The sequence below is a fragment of the Austrofundulus limnaeus genome, unplaced genomic scaffold (assembly GCF_001266775.1).
Source record: "Austrofundulus limnaeus strain Quisiro unplaced genomic scaffold, Austrofundulus_limnaeus-1.0 Scaffold41, whole genome shotgun sequence".
NCBI lineage: Eukaryota > Metazoa > Chordata > Actinopteri > Cyprinodontiformes > Rivulidae > Austrofundulus > Austrofundulus limnaeus.
In genome coordinates, this window is record NW_013952443.1 from 2244908 (window position 1) to 2260519 (window position 15612).

Below are 15612 nucleotides of genomic sequence, written 5' to 3' on the forward strand. Positions count from 1 at the left end.
ACATTTTGCTCTGCACATTGAAACAGCTGCTTTAAGAACAAACATTCACATAAATGTTCTTTTATACAATGCTTAGCACAAATGTACAAACAAAACAGTATTCAGGTTTACAGTGAAATAAAGGTTCTTCTAGTTTATAATGTGTGTAAGGCTGCAAAAGGAAAACATGAACATTTAAAGAGAAAGAAGTGTAGTATAGTGGTAATAAATGGTTGATACAAGTTCAGGTTATCGCAGGTTCACATCCATATCATAATGCACCCCAACAAACTAAAACTTGTACTAAAGAGTCTATAGTTTTGTGTATTAAACCATACCTGCCCCTGTCTGCAGCCGAGGTGGTCTTCAAACTGATCTGTCTCTGCTCTGTGCCCCTCTGCTGCTCCTGGATCTTAAAGAGACACAAGGAGGTTTGWGAASGTGAAGCCAGGAGAGATTTCACAACAACCTGAATGATTTGAACCACAAATAAGTTTTCAAAATCTATGAAGTTGTCAACAGGCGAAAACAAGTAACAATCTGTGCCTCTTTCTTTGTTGTTTAAAGGTCAACTTATTCATTTAAGTTAGACTCACTTGTTCACTTTCTTATGTGTTTTAATGTTTTACTTTATTGTATTGCACTTGATTTGTTGTGTTTTTATCTCTTGCTACTGTTCAGTAATTTGTCTCAAAGCSCTTTATAAATAAAGTTATTATTTTTATTTTAAAAGCACTCATAAGTACTAATACTGTATCTGTTAAAAGTAAAATATTCTGCATTTTATTTATGAGAGTATGAGAAAAATTAAACTATAGGGCTCGTGCAAACCACAGAAGATGCTCACCTTGCTAGGCCCTGCCTCAGGTGCCTCATCTCTCTGATCCTGTCTCTCCTGCTGAGATCGTTTACTAAGTCGGCTCTCGTATTGAGACTTGAGAGCACTCATTCGCATCTCCGCCTCCTTTAACTTCTCCTTCAATTCTTCGTTCTCCTTCTGCATCTGGTCTTTGGAATCTGGAAATAAATGAATTAGGGTTGAGATTCCAATGYAAAACTGAAAGAAATACRAAGTGGGAAATAATTATGTGAATGCTCATCAAGCATTGATTAGACGTTGGCATTTYARTCATTAGAATTTGACCATGAAACATTGATTCAATAACTTSTTTTYAACACTGGTTCAATCGTTGRCCTTAACCAAAAGTCAACCTTTCTGACCATAAMTCAACACTGAATTAAAATCGTTTGCTTTCTGGGTAGTTGATTGATRTTATTACAGAGAAAGAGATTAGGCAAATTATACAGTTATTATGGGTGTACTAGGTCAGAATAGAAGAAAACCCTCTCACTTGTGAGGTGGCTGATTTTCTGCTTGGCATTAAGAAGAACCTTCCTGGTCTTCTCCTCCTTCTCAGTCATCTGCTGTTTCAAGGTGTCCTCCTGAGAAGCCTTATCCTGCAGCTCCTGCCTCAACCTCGTYAGCTCCGTTTGCAACCTGGCAGACTGTTCCTGAGCACTGCGTACCTCGGCCTCTCGCTCCGTRACCACCTGTGGAAAACACGTTTAAGTTCCAAAGACAATTCCAAAGATACCAAACTGACCTACTGATAAAACTAAAACAGGATCCCACGGTTCAGAAAAAAACGTTTAAAAATAAATAAAGCTGCGAGTGACTTTTCACCTTGTTGATGTTCTCGAGCTGTCCTTCCAGCTCTTTGTTCCTGGTTTCAGTCTGGCTCAAAGAATCTTTAACGCTCTGCAGTTCATGAACCGAGGCTTGACGTGCCTCCTCGTCTTGGGATGGGCCTGCCGCAGCCTCTGCCACCAGCTGAGACAAGCACARAATGATCAATTAAAACTTCTCATTTTTTCTTCAAGGTTTGGACTGAAGTGAGCAGGGAAACCGTTACTTTGTCATGTTCCACTTTAAGCTCTTCATACTGAGTCTTGTAGCGTCGCCCGATCTTCTTAACCTGGTTGATGGTTCGCATCTTCTCCTGGAGTTCCTGGGTCTTAGTTTCCAGTTCCCTCTTCAATGCATTCCTCTCCTCGGTCACCTTACCCATAYTGTCACGCACATTCTGCAGTTGGCCCTGGATGGATATTGTGTTAGCATTTGTCCTGTGGAAAGACAAAAGGAGCACAACACTTAATGGTGATGTGGGAAACAAAACAAGTTCGTTGCTTTGATGAATTTATCAAAAGTCGTTTCGACTGATCATCTCTCACCTGGTCAACTCCCTACTAAGTCTACCGTTCTCCTCACAGAGCTGCTGGATGCGTTTCACGTGTACCTCTTTCTCAGAATGCAGACGCTTGAACTCATCMGGATCTGAATCTCTTTGTTGACTCACTAATTGCTGTTGGAGCATGAAAAAAGTGCCAATATGTTATAAAGGAGTTCTTTGATTCATCAACAAAAACGTTCAGTTTACTTCCTCGTCTCTAAACTGACCTGGGTTCGAGCCTTCCAGCGCTTCACTTCCTCTTCCAGTATCAACTTCTCTCCCGTCATTATGCCACTTCTCTCACTCAGCTCAGAGTTAGCCTCCTGAAGCGGCAAAACTTCAGACTCCAGCTGCTGCACCTGAAACACACAAGTACACAAGCTTAGAGCAGAGTATTGGAAAATGGGATCAAAATATTAATAAAATGTTTACATTTTATTATTACATTTTAGTTTATGTTTTATTAATAAAATGTAAAACGGGTCAGATACCTTAGCTTGGCTTTGCTGCAGTTCCTGARCCATTTTCTCCTTCTCCTCTCTCAGCATCTTGTTGGTCTCCACCAAGATGTTCATTGTTTCAGTCTTGTTCATTAGTTCATCGTGCTGAGCCAGGGTCTTTGCAGTTACCTGACATGTAGAAACACTGTGGTATCACTTGCCTTATTGTTCAGGATTGCAAACTACAAGCAGGTTAGACTATTTTTTTTTTAAATCACATATTTGTGTTTATTATGCTATGCTCTTTGAACAAATAAAAAAACCTCACCCTTAAACCATGTGTCAAACTCAAGGCCTGTGGGTCAAATCTGGCCCTCATTAACGTTTTATCCGGCCCCAAAGTTCATACTTTAAATGTGAAATAGTTTTGATGGTTTCTCTTTTTGTTACTGTATTTAGTGCATTGTTTTCATGACAAGCCAAGGAAATTAAGTTGGAATTTTTCAGTAATCTTTGATTCTGGTGATCAAGCAACAAATAATACAAATTTATTAACCTTTTCTGTATTTTTAAGTGAATTTATTTATTTATTTTTTGTGGGGGTTTGCTTTTTCTTTTAAACTGAGATGCTGTATTGTGATTAAAACTTTAAGAAACAACAAATGATAAAGTTGTTGATAGAGAGTAAGGCATAACAAATAAAAGCTAAATGCATCATTCTAAATTTAACCGTTTTCTGTATCTGTTAGGTTATTCGTCCTAAATGCTAAATAAAATATCATTTGGAAAGGTCACATGTTTTGCCATAAGAATAATTTGTTGAATATTTCTTAATAAATATTGACAGAAATTGGTCCTTGGCTTAGACAAAGTTTTAAATTTCGGCCCTTTTATGTAACTGAGTGTGACACCCCTGCCTTAAACCAAACGTAGTTTATACAAAAACAAAAGGGAAAATCTCTTCATCAACAGTGGAAACAAACCTGCATTCGTTCCCTCGCAGCACCCAAACTGTCCTGCACCTCTTTGAGCTCTCGCTCCAAGTGCTCCACTCTCAAACGGTGACGCAAAGTTTCCCCTTGGGCCACCTCAAAACGAGACTCTGCAATCTCCTTTTCTCGACGAACAAACCTTTGATGGAAGAACAAAATCAGAAATGATAAAAAACAAACAACAAAAAACAATGACTTAAGAGACAGGACTACATAAAAAAGCAGTTTTCAAACCTGACTTGTTTATTTAGAATTTGTTATTGGTATGACTAAAAGTCATTAGACACAAAAAGCAGATAATTACCTGAGAATCTCAAGAAGCTGGTCTTCAGATTTTCCCTCTTCAGTCAAAGATATGTTGAGTGAACTCTCACTAGAAGCTCGTTGCAGATTGTCAGCCAGTTTGTTGCTCAACGTCTGAACCTGCTCATGCAGGAGCGTATTCTGCCTCTGCAATTCCTCGTGGCGGCTTTCCATCTTGGACATCTCCTCCTGTAACATAAAGGAAGATACCGTAAGTAATTTAATTTGTATAGCATTTTTTACAGTCAAGTAGCCACAAAGTGTCTGACAATAAAACAGAATAGCACACAACAGAGAATAAAAAATACATTTACAACCAATAAAACTCATACAGCTATGTTAAAAGCCTACTTTAAAAGCTGCTTTTTAAAAATCTCCAATGAATCTACAGCTCTTATATTTTGAGGTAATGCATTACAAAATTTAGGAGCTACAACCTGAAATGCTCTGTCCCCACAKGGTTTTAGTCAGGACCCTGGAACAAGTAGCTGATTGGAGTTACTGGACCTAAGTGTATGTGTAGGTACATTTGGCTGAAGTAGATCTGATATATTAGTGTGGGCGTGGCCGTGCAACACTTTATAAAGGATTGTGAGAATTTTCAACTGGATCCTAAAATCCACAGGAAGTCATCTGTAAATGAATTACCATCACAACAAATTACATCTAACAAAAATCTAATTAAATTTACAGCTCCAAAATATGTCTTTAAGTGTGCAATGACTTTTTAACTCAGGATAAATAAGCCTTTTGTAAAGTTTGCTTATAAAATTAAACACAACAAATAAACCCAACCTTGAGGATCTTCTCCTGCTCTTCCCAGGAGACTCTGGCCTCCAGTAACTCAGAACTGAGCCGCTGGACTTTCTCCTCCAGCTGATGTCTGAACTCGACGGCCTGCTGAGCTTGAGCCTTGACGGCCTGCAGAGCCTCCACATCAGCTGCATGCAGAATCATCTCCTGCTCATATTTATCCTGGGCTTCAGCTGCTAGCTTAGCCTTGGAGAAAGGAAAAAAAGCTTTGTCTATCATCAACATATATCACACAGCTCCTGACTAGCTGTTTCCACTAATAGCACTGGTGCTTTTAAACAAAACGCACAAACTTTAGTCACCATTTGAACTGACCTTCAACACATTCAGAATATGCTGTGTACATTTTTAAATATCAATATTGCACCACATAAACTGACAAAAACTTTAGGGTTTTGTCTAAAAGCATTCATAAATACTGACAGTATGTGTTGTGCCTGATAATAAAATTCAGTACTCCATTAGATTTTACTACATCTGCTCACCTGCTCCTGGCTGTCCATCAGAGCCTGCTGTTGCTGAGTTTCAGCTACAGCCAGCTGCTGCAGCATCACCTGGTGTTCTGCCTGGGCACTGCTGAGATTTCTCTTCAGGTCATTGATCTAACACCCAACCAACAAATAATAATAATAAATAAATAAATAATGATGTAAGAGAGTTCACATTTATTAGTGCATGTCATGATTTCAGACCTGCTCCTCCAGGGAGKCCACAGTGCTCCGTTTCTGCTCCTCCAGGTTTTGTTTTTCTTTCTCYGCTTCCAGGAGCTTCTCCTCCAGCCTGCGCTGCTGCTCCCCAGCTTCCTTCAGACGGGTTTCAGTGGCTGAGCGGACCTGCTCTGTTACCTGGTCAATTATAAATATAAAATTTTGTTTCAAAGTTTTTATTTAAGCAAAACTATAAATGATCAGAATGTTTACATACAAGTCTTTTTGACTTTATTTTGACTATATTAATTAAATATTTTATTTATCATTTTCTATTTATACATTTACCACATATTCTGATTAGACAACTGGAAGTGTGACCAAATTACTCACTTTCAGGCTTTCATTAAACACATATTGTTTGGTAGACTATTTCTTGTAACAATGCTTCTTTTACAGATGGAAAGCCTGTTAATTTCCCTTTTAAATGGTGCCACATTTGTAAGGAACATGCATTTGTGGGATGAGCAGTAGAGCTGAATATGTGGGCTGTGCACTGAAAAATCAGACAACTCTTCTCTGCCAAACAGCTTGTTTTATTGTTGCTACTGACTCTTGTTTTGAGCTTCTGATACCCCCAGGTGTAATCTACCCAACACAAACTTCCTTACTTTTTGTGCCAAGTACATTTTGACGCATATATTTTGATGTTAGCWGAAAATTAGTGTTTTCTCCTCATTGACTGTCTGTGCTTTTATGTTGCATCTGTGTCTTATTTYGTTCAGCAACAGTTTCTTCCCTTTTTTATATGTTGTTAAATGTTTATGATCTGAGGGAMCCATAAACAGTTTGGGTTGTGYCCCAAATGAGTCCTGACCTGTTTCTCCCTCTCCAGAGACTCCTCCAGGCTTTGAGCCATGGCTCTGTACTGCTCCATGTTGGAGGTGATGACCTTAAGCCTCTCTGCCTGCTCCTCTACTCGGGTTTCGGCTAGTTGCAGGCGGCCTTGGAGCCTCTCTCCGTCTCCATCTGAACCCTGCAGACCTGCAAAGGGGTTGAGCAATTAGTGATTTTTAAATGAGGAAGATGCATTCTGGACTAATGGAAATACCATTCCATTTTAAAGTCCTTTGGAAAAGCATGGTTTACACATTTTAAAGAAGCACTGAATGTCATTTCACATAAAATAAATCCACTGCATTTAAGCAGAAGAAAATTAAGTCAATGTAAAAGTAGGTCAGTCAAACAGAAAAAAGCTTTTATTCCTGTTTTATTACTGTTCCTAACAGACAAATAAAGGACCTCAAAACAACCAGTGACTAGAGAGTATATTTATAATTAAATGTATGCAAGCTACATGTATTTACTCATTTAGACCAACCTCTGATGGATGCAGACGGGGAGCTCAGGGTGTGGCGTGTTTCATTGCTACCCTGCTGAATCTTGAGGGTGTTGAGCTCCAACTCAGCATCATTCAGTTGCTCYTTGAGTTTCTGATTTAAAGCAACTTGTGTCTCCAGCTGCCTCTTCACGTCCATTAACTGCATCTGTGCAAAAACAAAAAAAGAGATCATCTTTTTACCTAATCGTGCCATATCTGATTCATTTCTGTGATGTTTACAACAAAACTAAGACTTTTTTAAAGAATCACCTGTAATAAAAAAACACATCAGTCCTTTAGAAACTAATACAAATTCAATTTAACACTTACTTCTTGGTTTCTGCTGAACAGGTGACGCTGTTCCACTTCTTGTTCGAGCCTCTTCTGCAACTGAGAGTTCTCCTGTTCCTTCTTCTCCAGCTGGCTGTTGAGACGCTGGCGCGTTTCGCTCTCTGAACGCTCAAGAGTGGACTGAGTAAGAGAAAAGACAACATTGTGAGCTTTGCTTGTTTGGATTTGTGCATGCGGTCCAAAACAGGATTCTTATGTTACCCGAATAGCCTGTAGATCGATCTGCAGCAGCCTCTGGCTCTGCTGTTGACGCAGGATGTCCTCCTTCTCCTGGTTCAGTGTAGATTCTACCAGCTTCAGCATGTCTCTCTCCTTGCGAAGGTTCTCAGCATCGCCCTAAAAAGCAAAATGAAATAGAGCATGTGTTACTATTTCTTTAGGTGTCAATAATTAAATCAAAAACTAGCAATGCACCTTTTAGTTCTTAAAGTGCCTGTGACGACAAATTTTAGTAATACATATGAATGCATTTTTAGAAAGAGGACATTGATAAAATATTGCAAAAAAATTTCATGTAGCTGAGATGAACAGTTGAGATATTCACATGTGAAGTAATAGGAAGTGATGCCAAAGGGGAATGTCTGCATGTGAACAGAGAATTGCTACAACAGCCAACAACCCAGACTGTAGAGAAGAATCTGATGTTTAAGATTATTTTGAGTCACTATCAGAGAGATGAAGAAGAGTCAGAGTTCAAATAATATTGTTTCAATAAACAAAGACCAGAGAGTTTTCTTTGTTAAAGAGTTCCCCTTTGATGTCACTTCCTGTTTCACTTTGGCTGAGCCAAGTTCAAAAGAAAATATGCCAGTTAAAGGACAAAATGGGTAAAATTGTGTGTATTACTCCAACTTTCTTAAATATAAATACGTTTTCTTTGACTTTTTGTATTTGAAGAATATGCATGTCACAGACACTTTAAGCACACAGAAACATAAATGATTGAAAACTAACCAACCTCAGTCATGCTGAGCTTCTCCTTGGTAGCTTTAAGCTCCTCATTCAGAGTGTGAACAGTCTGCTCCAGTGTCTGCTTGGCAGCAGACATCTTCTGTTCTTTATCTCTAAGTGAGGCGATCTCCTTCCTGTAGCCCTCCACGTTGTCCTGAAGCATCTCGTACCTGTACAGGCAACAACAGAAGTTAGCTTTAGRWGGGCAAACATTAAGTTTACCATAAATTTAACATTTTTTTCTTCTTTCCACATTTACCTCTTTGAAGCAAATTCTAGCTGGGTGGATATCTTGGCATTCTGAGAGCGAAGATCGGACAGCTGCTCCTGGAGCTTCTCGTTTTGCTCGGCCATTGCCTTTTCACTCTCTGAACGCTCGCTCTTATAGGAGGAGAACACTTCCTGCAACTGCACAGGCAGACATTTTAATGTACCTTCATATCACTCATGTTTCTCCTGTCTGAGTGATATTCGTGAGAATAAAATAAAATATTTGACATGCTGTACTATGATTCCATAACAGCAGTTTGGTTACAGTAATTGTGCTCTGAAATAAAAAGTTCTTCAAACCATTTCATAAACATCTTCCCAAAATAATAAGCATTTTGTAAATTTTTTGGCCTTTTTTAAAGACAAACTTTTTAGACAATTTAACAAGAAAACAATTAAATATTCTTTACATGACACAATGACATGATTGAAAATATACTTTTTGTGTTGCACAGTGCCACCTGGTGGTGACATGAGCAACAACACAAACTTGTCATTTAGGGAAGGGGTCATCCTATCAGTGGTTCCCAAACTTTTTTTCTTCTGACCCACAAAATATTCATGGCAAAAACTTGTGACCCCAAATATTACTGGTTTGAGTACATAAACTTTGTTACTAACCCTAAAAACAAAGGCTACACAAATATAAATACTTATTTATATTTGTGTTTTTTGTAATACTTATAGGGAAAATATTACATCAGCAATTATTTTATTACCCTTTAAATTGATTTCTGAAGTGCAGTGGTTCCCAAACTTTTCAGCTTTTGAYCCACAAAATGACAGTAGCAGAGACCTGTGCCCCCAACTATTTTTGGATAATAAACATTTGTATCAGGTCAACTAAAAATAGGCATAGTAACAATATCTATTATTCTACATTTATGCTTTTTAGGCAACTAAGGCAAAAATGTAATTAATTCAGAAAATCTTTTGAGGGCCCCACCTTGATGTTTCAGGACCCCACTTTGGGTCCCGACCCCAACTTTGGGAACCACTGCAGTTGGAAATGCAAAACCTATGTTTTAATCCTTAATTAAAAGAAACTTCAAAGATGAAATCCTGAGGTTTGTGAAGTTTGATTCACTAACAACCATCAGAAAAGATGCAGAAATTTGGGCAGAGATGTATACATYTAGTGGGTGGATGTAAACATAGAACAGTTACATTGTCATTACTTTTTGGGTTTGACAGAAAGTTTTTAAAAAGGAAAAATCTCTAGTCTGATCTGGCAAACCTGTCTCAAAGCTGCTTTGGCCTCCAGTGCTTCAGCAGACTCTGCAGCCATGGAAACAAGTGCAGTCGGTGTCCCTGCGGTGGGAGTGGCTGCAGGTGAACGTCTGGGAGTAGATGTCAGGGAGAACTCATCAGGTGGTGTTCCTTAATGTGAAGAGACCAGAAATTCAGATAAAAATCTAAATCAAAAAGAAACATTTGGTGAAAACTTTTCAGAGCTAGTTTAAATTAATGTGTCTTGCAAATGATCACAATTCAAATCAGGATTAAAGAAAAAAGAATGTTCATTCAAGCATGGTTGTAGAGACACAAATATGCATGAACTGAACCATTCCTGCTGCCGGTCACAGAGTTTCACTTGTTTCTGTGTCACCTTGTTGAGGGAAGGTGACTCCTGTGGCCTGAGCCAACAGCACGCGGTACATGTCCCTCTGCTTCACAATAGAATCMGTCATCTTTAGCAGCTGGTTGCGTTGCTCCTTCAGAGACTCCAACTCCGCCTGAACATTCCCCCACCTCTGCTCCTGCTCCACACGCCTGAGACAGTACACTGAGATTAGCCCAACTGACAGAATTACAAGTGTGAAATTTACAATAAAACAAGAGTTTTGTATTTTATTCCTGTAGTTGTGATTTTTTTTTTGTGGAGATGGTAATCAAGACAGAAATAAAAAATATATACAGCTTGAACAAACCAGTTGTCAGTGGTCTCAAACTCCTCTTTCTCTTGGGCGTCACWGAGCTCCCTGAAAGCCACCAGAAGACGCTGGTTCTGCGTCTGAAGCTCTTCCACGCTRCGGAAGGTTACCAAGTTTTGGCTGATCACCTCTGAAGTACTGCTGACATCAGCGGAGCTCATCTCTTCCTCATGAAGCACGTGGTTTCCACGAGCCTCTTCCAGCTCGATAAGCAGTACTCGAACCTGGTGGAAACAAAGGGCAAGAGCRGAGTCTGTTAATGTTCAAGTTTCTTACAGGGTTCATGCAGGTTTCAGTAAGTTAAATTTAAGACCTTKTTAGACCATTAGGAATGATTTTTAAGWCCAAAACGACGCATTAACAAAAACATTCAAATGATCCCAAAATTTTTAACATAAAATCCTTTTATTGCCATCAACTTAGGTATGAGAGAATATTTATTTTTAATACAAGAACACTAAATTATTTAAATGAAACGGTCATATCAATCAGACCTTCATATCGGCTGCTGTACGCTTCCAACAAAGTGCAAATTTCACTGATATCAAGCCAAGTCTCATTGAAAACACACTTTCCCATGTTAAAACAACAAGCAGTGGACATGACTGAACTTCTTTGTTTTTTGGACAGGTGAACAAGCCGCCGTATGCTGGAGGTTGTAGCAGCAAAGAGGTCGAAAACATTGAAGTAAACTGTGTCATATTTGCCTGCAGATATCATGGGACTTGTAGTTTAATGCGTAAAAAAGACTGGTAGCAAACTTAGCACTTCATGAAGACAGATTGCATCAACCTTTGATTACAGCACCTTACTTTTGATCATTTATGCAGCCAACGCTTCTCTGGAAYGATCGAAAGTAAAAAAAATTAAGACTTGACTAAATTAAATTTAAGRCCTTGGATGAAAATCTGCGTTTTTAAAGACTTTTTTATTGTTATTTTTTTATTGCGTGGTTTTTTTAGGCCTAAAATTAAGATTTTCAAATTTTAGACTTTTTTTTAGACTTTTTAAGACCCTGCATGAACACTGTTCTTATGAATTTTTTCCAAGTATGCAACAGATCATAAAATAAACCCACCTGTTGAGCCAAATCAGACACCTGGAATTCAAACCTCTGGTTTTCCCTTTCCAGGACAGAAGCATGCTTTTTGGCACCATCAGCCTCATTCTGTAGACGGTGCACATCCTGCAATAAACACATTCAAATTTAAATAATTAACTTAGACAGCCTCATACGTTCTGCTAACAGCATTCACCAAGTGCAAATCAATTTTCCACTCCATCAAAAATGCACCAAACACAAATCACATAAAAAAATCAAGCCTTAAATATATTAAATAAATTTTATTGAATAATAATGAATTAATAAGTGTTCTATTACATGTCGTCACTACACACCTTCATAGCTTGCTCCAATCTGGCAGACAGACTGGCCACAGACTTCTGCATGCGTTCATGTTCATCCCTTTGTCGTTTGAGGAGCGGGGCTTTAGATTCTACTTCCTGCACGATGTCGTCTAAATACTTGTTGACTCGTTTATTCTCCAGTCGCTCCAGCTGCAGCTGCTCCTGGCTCTCCAGATACGCTGTGTACAACTGAAAACATGCTTCGTAAGAGGAACGGCAAGTGGCTGCATCTCAGTGCCCGATTTATKGAGATCAGCACAATTTACTTCGTTCCCAGGCTTACTTTATTCATTTAATTGCTAAAAAGGTAAATGATTTCAAGATTTCACAACTTGTTAAAACAGGGTTGGGTATTTGATTAAGGTTTACATACCTCAGTTAGCTTCATGCCAGGTTTTATTTTGGACACAGCTGCTGCTGTTGGAGACATTGTTGTCATTTGATCCTCAGTCAGCACAGACGCACCAACAGAGCCTTGTCATAAAAATCAAAGGGGACAATCATAAAGCATTCACACATACTAGAAATGTTCGATGCAAGCTTTTGCGCCAAAAAAAAGGTTGGTAATAAGAAGAGGAAAATAACAAGAACTAACCAAAAGAGTATAATCAAAACAACTGACCTCTACGCTTAGAACTTGAGAGCAGTTCATTGGCGTTGTCCAGCTCTTTCTCAAGACTCTGAATCCTGTTTTTTAATTCACTAACAGCTTTATCTGATGCAGCATTCATTTCCTGTAGCTTGTCTTCCAGAGCCTTGTTAGCTAAAAGGATGAAAATTATAGTAAGTAAACTTTATCTCTATAGCACTTTCACAAACAAAGACATCACAAAGTGCTTCACAGAGATCAAAATAATTTCAAACAAAAACCACACAAATATAACAATAATAATAAACAGATTGCAATATTTTAAAATGGTAACTCAAGCTCTTAAATGCTATTTTGCGTGGGGTGTTACTGTACCATGTCCAGCTTCTTTCAGCAACTTCTGTAGTTCATCCACTGCCCCACTCAGCTCCTTACTCTTAGCCTCAGAATCTGCTGCTTCTTCCTGCAAATAAAAGCATGAAACTTTTTTATATATATAAAAAACTATAGAAAAAAGTGTCCTAATAGCTGAAAAAAAAAAACCTTGATGTAAAAGAGTTAATGTAGTGGTGAAACAAAACAATGCTTCAAATAGTTTTACCCAACATGTATCCACACCTTGTATAAATTGGAAAGCTTGATGTTGGCATTTAGCTCTTTCCTAAACTTTTCCTCCATGATGGCATGTTGCTCCTTTGCCTGGKAAAAAAATAAAAATGAAACATTAACACGCAATCCTTCACATTAATCAAACAAATTGTTGTGAGTGCTATATTACATACGAAACTGAAGATTTTATTGGATAATATTAAAACAAAAAACAATATCTAGAATGGCATAAAGCTTCAAAACCGTCCATACATACGTCTCTTAGTTTGTTGATCATGTCCTCATTTTGTTTTTGATGGTGTTCATTTGAAGTCTTCAAACTCGCCACTTGATCTTGAAGTTTTTTTAACTGAATAAAAAAGAAAAAACAGCATTGGAATTAAATCTAAAACGAGATATCTTTAAAAACATAATATAAAACAAATAACATAACCAAATTGAGCAAACAAGAGAGAAGAAAAGTAAAAAAGGTCTTGTAGTTTTTTTAAGTGGGCCACTGTAAAATGCTTTTATATTCAAAATAAAAAAAAAATAAAAACTTGCCTCGTCTTCTTTATTCTCCAGGGTGCATTTTAGCTCCAGGATTTCATTACCCTTCTCTCGGGACAAAGACAGCAGCTCTTCTGTTTTGGCCTTCAACTCGTCTTGTAACCAAGACATTTGGTCATGTAGCAGCTTCTTTTCTTGATCCATTCGCTTCTCTTTATACTGGAGATACAAATAATCTCCAATCACTAATTTGCTTATGAGATCAAATGCAAAACAGGGGGGCAGACATAATCAACAAATAAAAACAGGTACATAACTCACTTTTATGTTTAGTTCTGCAGCTTCAAGCTCATCCAGCTTCATCTGCAGAGTCATCTTAGAGGTGCTGACTTCCACTAATTTATCATTAAGCTGCCTCAAGTCATCTGGAAAAGAAATCACAGCAATATTAATGATAAATGCAATCAATCAATCAATCTTTATTCCAGACACAAAAAGGTCCATAGTAAAAAAAGAAAGGTAAAAACAAAATAAGAGAAAAATAAAAATGACATATTCACTGAGTCACAAATAAATGACACCAATGTTTCCACAATATTGAGAGAAATCTCACTGTACTAAAAACAGGATTTACTAAAATTGCAATTACATTATTGCATGACACAGATAACCTACACGTGCATTTATACATGAGATTCCTGAGCACAGATGCACATGTGGGAACAGCATTATGTACAAACATTTGACTAGCACTGCTCCATCTAGGCACTCTGAGTAGTAGCCTCATGCCATCATTGTATGCCACATAAAGTTTCTGCAGGCTATATAATGCAGGCTATAATGCTAAATGCATTAAGTAAAAATAAAGTGTAAATTAATCTATATGTACCGTTTAAATGCTCTATTTCCAGGGATCTTCTATCCAATGTTCGAACAAGTTCTCGCTTTTCTGCCTCCAGTTCTCCTTTGGCCCTTGAGAGCAAAGTCTAAACAAATTAACATAACATTAGTTGTTAAACCGGTTTAGAGGTCAAGAACAATTTATGAATTTTACCTAAACATTAAAGAAAAAAAGGAGCATAATTATTAGTATAATTTAACAACACATGACAAATTTTTTGATTTTAAGACCACTGAGGAATTAAGAAGAAACGTTGAGCCAAAGATTAAGTGAGTGGAAGTTTTATGTGCATTACTTGTCTAAATAAAATAAAGCACTTTTTAAGTGGCCTTGAATGTTATCATTTGTGTCGACTTGCCTGCTCCGAAGACAGCTTCTCACGCGCCCTTTCGCTCTCTTCATTCTTCTCACGGACACTTTGAAGCTCCTCACCTGAATTAAATATTGATTAAAACTCAGTGAGCCGAAGCCGAGGGTAAATATATAAATAAAACAGTAAAAATCATGCTGACGCTTACTGAGTCTGTTGTACTCCTCTCTGAGTTTATGATGTTCTTGGGTCAAAAGCTCCGTCCGAGCAAGCTGGCCATCTTTTTCAAAAAACTGTTGTTCTGTGTGATAAACGTAAACAATACCACAAGTACGAACAATTTAAACCGTTGCTGATGCTCACAAAAGTTGAAAACAACGAGTTAGCTCGTGGGGTTAGCGTGCGTTAGCTCCAGTAGCACCACACAAAACAGCCGACTTACCGATGTCAACCAGATACTGTTGATGCTGCGCTTTTAACGAATCGATTTCAGAATGAAGAACAGACAGAATTCTTTCTAGTCTGTTTTTAATCGCTTCAGGTATCRAAGAAAGCTCGGAAGCCTCGAACTCCTGCAACARGAGTGCCGCCATTTTCACGACATCCACAGGAGCACGCGCAGTTTGTTTCCTTCTTCTTCTTTTGATGTTTATGAAAACGTGTGTTTACTGCCACCCACTGGAACCACCGTGTAATGAACTTGAGTTTCATTTCTCTTCCACTTGAAGTAGAAATTAGTTTAAAATATTACGTCTGCAAACATTTAACAACTGAATATATTACTTAAATCCAATAACACCAGTGAGCCACTTTGTTTTGTTGTGAGCCAAAACATAATTGTGCTTAATATATTTATCGTTTTTACAGAGTTGTAAAGTAACTAAGTCCAAATACAGTACTTTGTTACTTTAAAAAAGAGAAAAAAATGTATAGGTCTTCTGGACTGGTTCTTCTCTAATGAAACGTTTCGTCTCTCCTCCAAGAGTCTTCTTCAGTCTGAGAGTTTCAGGCAAAC

General features: G+C 38.0%; 1 protein-coding gene across 1 annotated transcript in view; it reads right to left on the reverse strand.

Annotated features, from left to right (window-relative positions):
• tprb (translocated promoter region b, nuclear basket protein) overlaps positions 1 to 15229 on the reverse strand; it is a gene marked incomplete at its 3' end in the record, with an annotated part of 18251 nt that extends 3022 nt beyond the window's left edge. Inside the window, 35 exon segments of the mRNA XM_014007353.1 lie at positions 318 to 391; positions 827 to 996; positions 1332 to 1530; positions 1664 to 1810; positions 1893 to 2103; positions 2212 to 2342; positions 2438 to 2569; positions 2702 to 2839; positions 3634 to 3781; positions 3947 to 4134; positions 4741 to 4944; positions 5244 to 5360; positions 5451 to 5603; positions 6283 to 6449; positions 6787 to 6952; positions 7117 to 7257; positions 7339 to 7473; positions 8096 to 8258; positions 8348 to 8496; positions 9596 to 9738; positions 9968 to 10131; positions 10290 to 10516; positions 11371 to 11478; positions 11691 to 11888; positions 12073 to 12173; positions 12322 to 12462; positions 12664 to 12751; positions 12907 to 12987; positions 13154 to 13246; positions 13441 to 13605; positions 13708 to 13811; positions 14276 to 14372; positions 14646 to 14719; positions 14806 to 14898; positions 15040 to 15229. Of these exon segments, the coding sequence (XP_013862807.1) occupies positions 318 to 391; positions 827 to 996; positions 1332 to 1530; positions 1664 to 1810; positions 1893 to 2103; positions 2212 to 2342; positions 2438 to 2569; positions 2702 to 2839; positions 3634 to 3781; positions 3947 to 4134; positions 4741 to 4944; positions 5244 to 5360; positions 5451 to 5603; positions 6283 to 6449; positions 6787 to 6952; positions 7117 to 7257; positions 7339 to 7473; positions 8096 to 8258; positions 8348 to 8496; positions 9596 to 9738; positions 9968 to 10131; positions 10290 to 10516; positions 11371 to 11478; positions 11691 to 11888; positions 12073 to 12173; positions 12322 to 12462; positions 12664 to 12751; positions 12907 to 12987; positions 13154 to 13246; positions 13441 to 13605; positions 13708 to 13811; positions 14276 to 14372; positions 14646 to 14719; positions 14806 to 14898; positions 15040 to 15190 (4961 nt within the window).
• Positions 15230 to 15612: the final 383 nt, after the last annotated feature.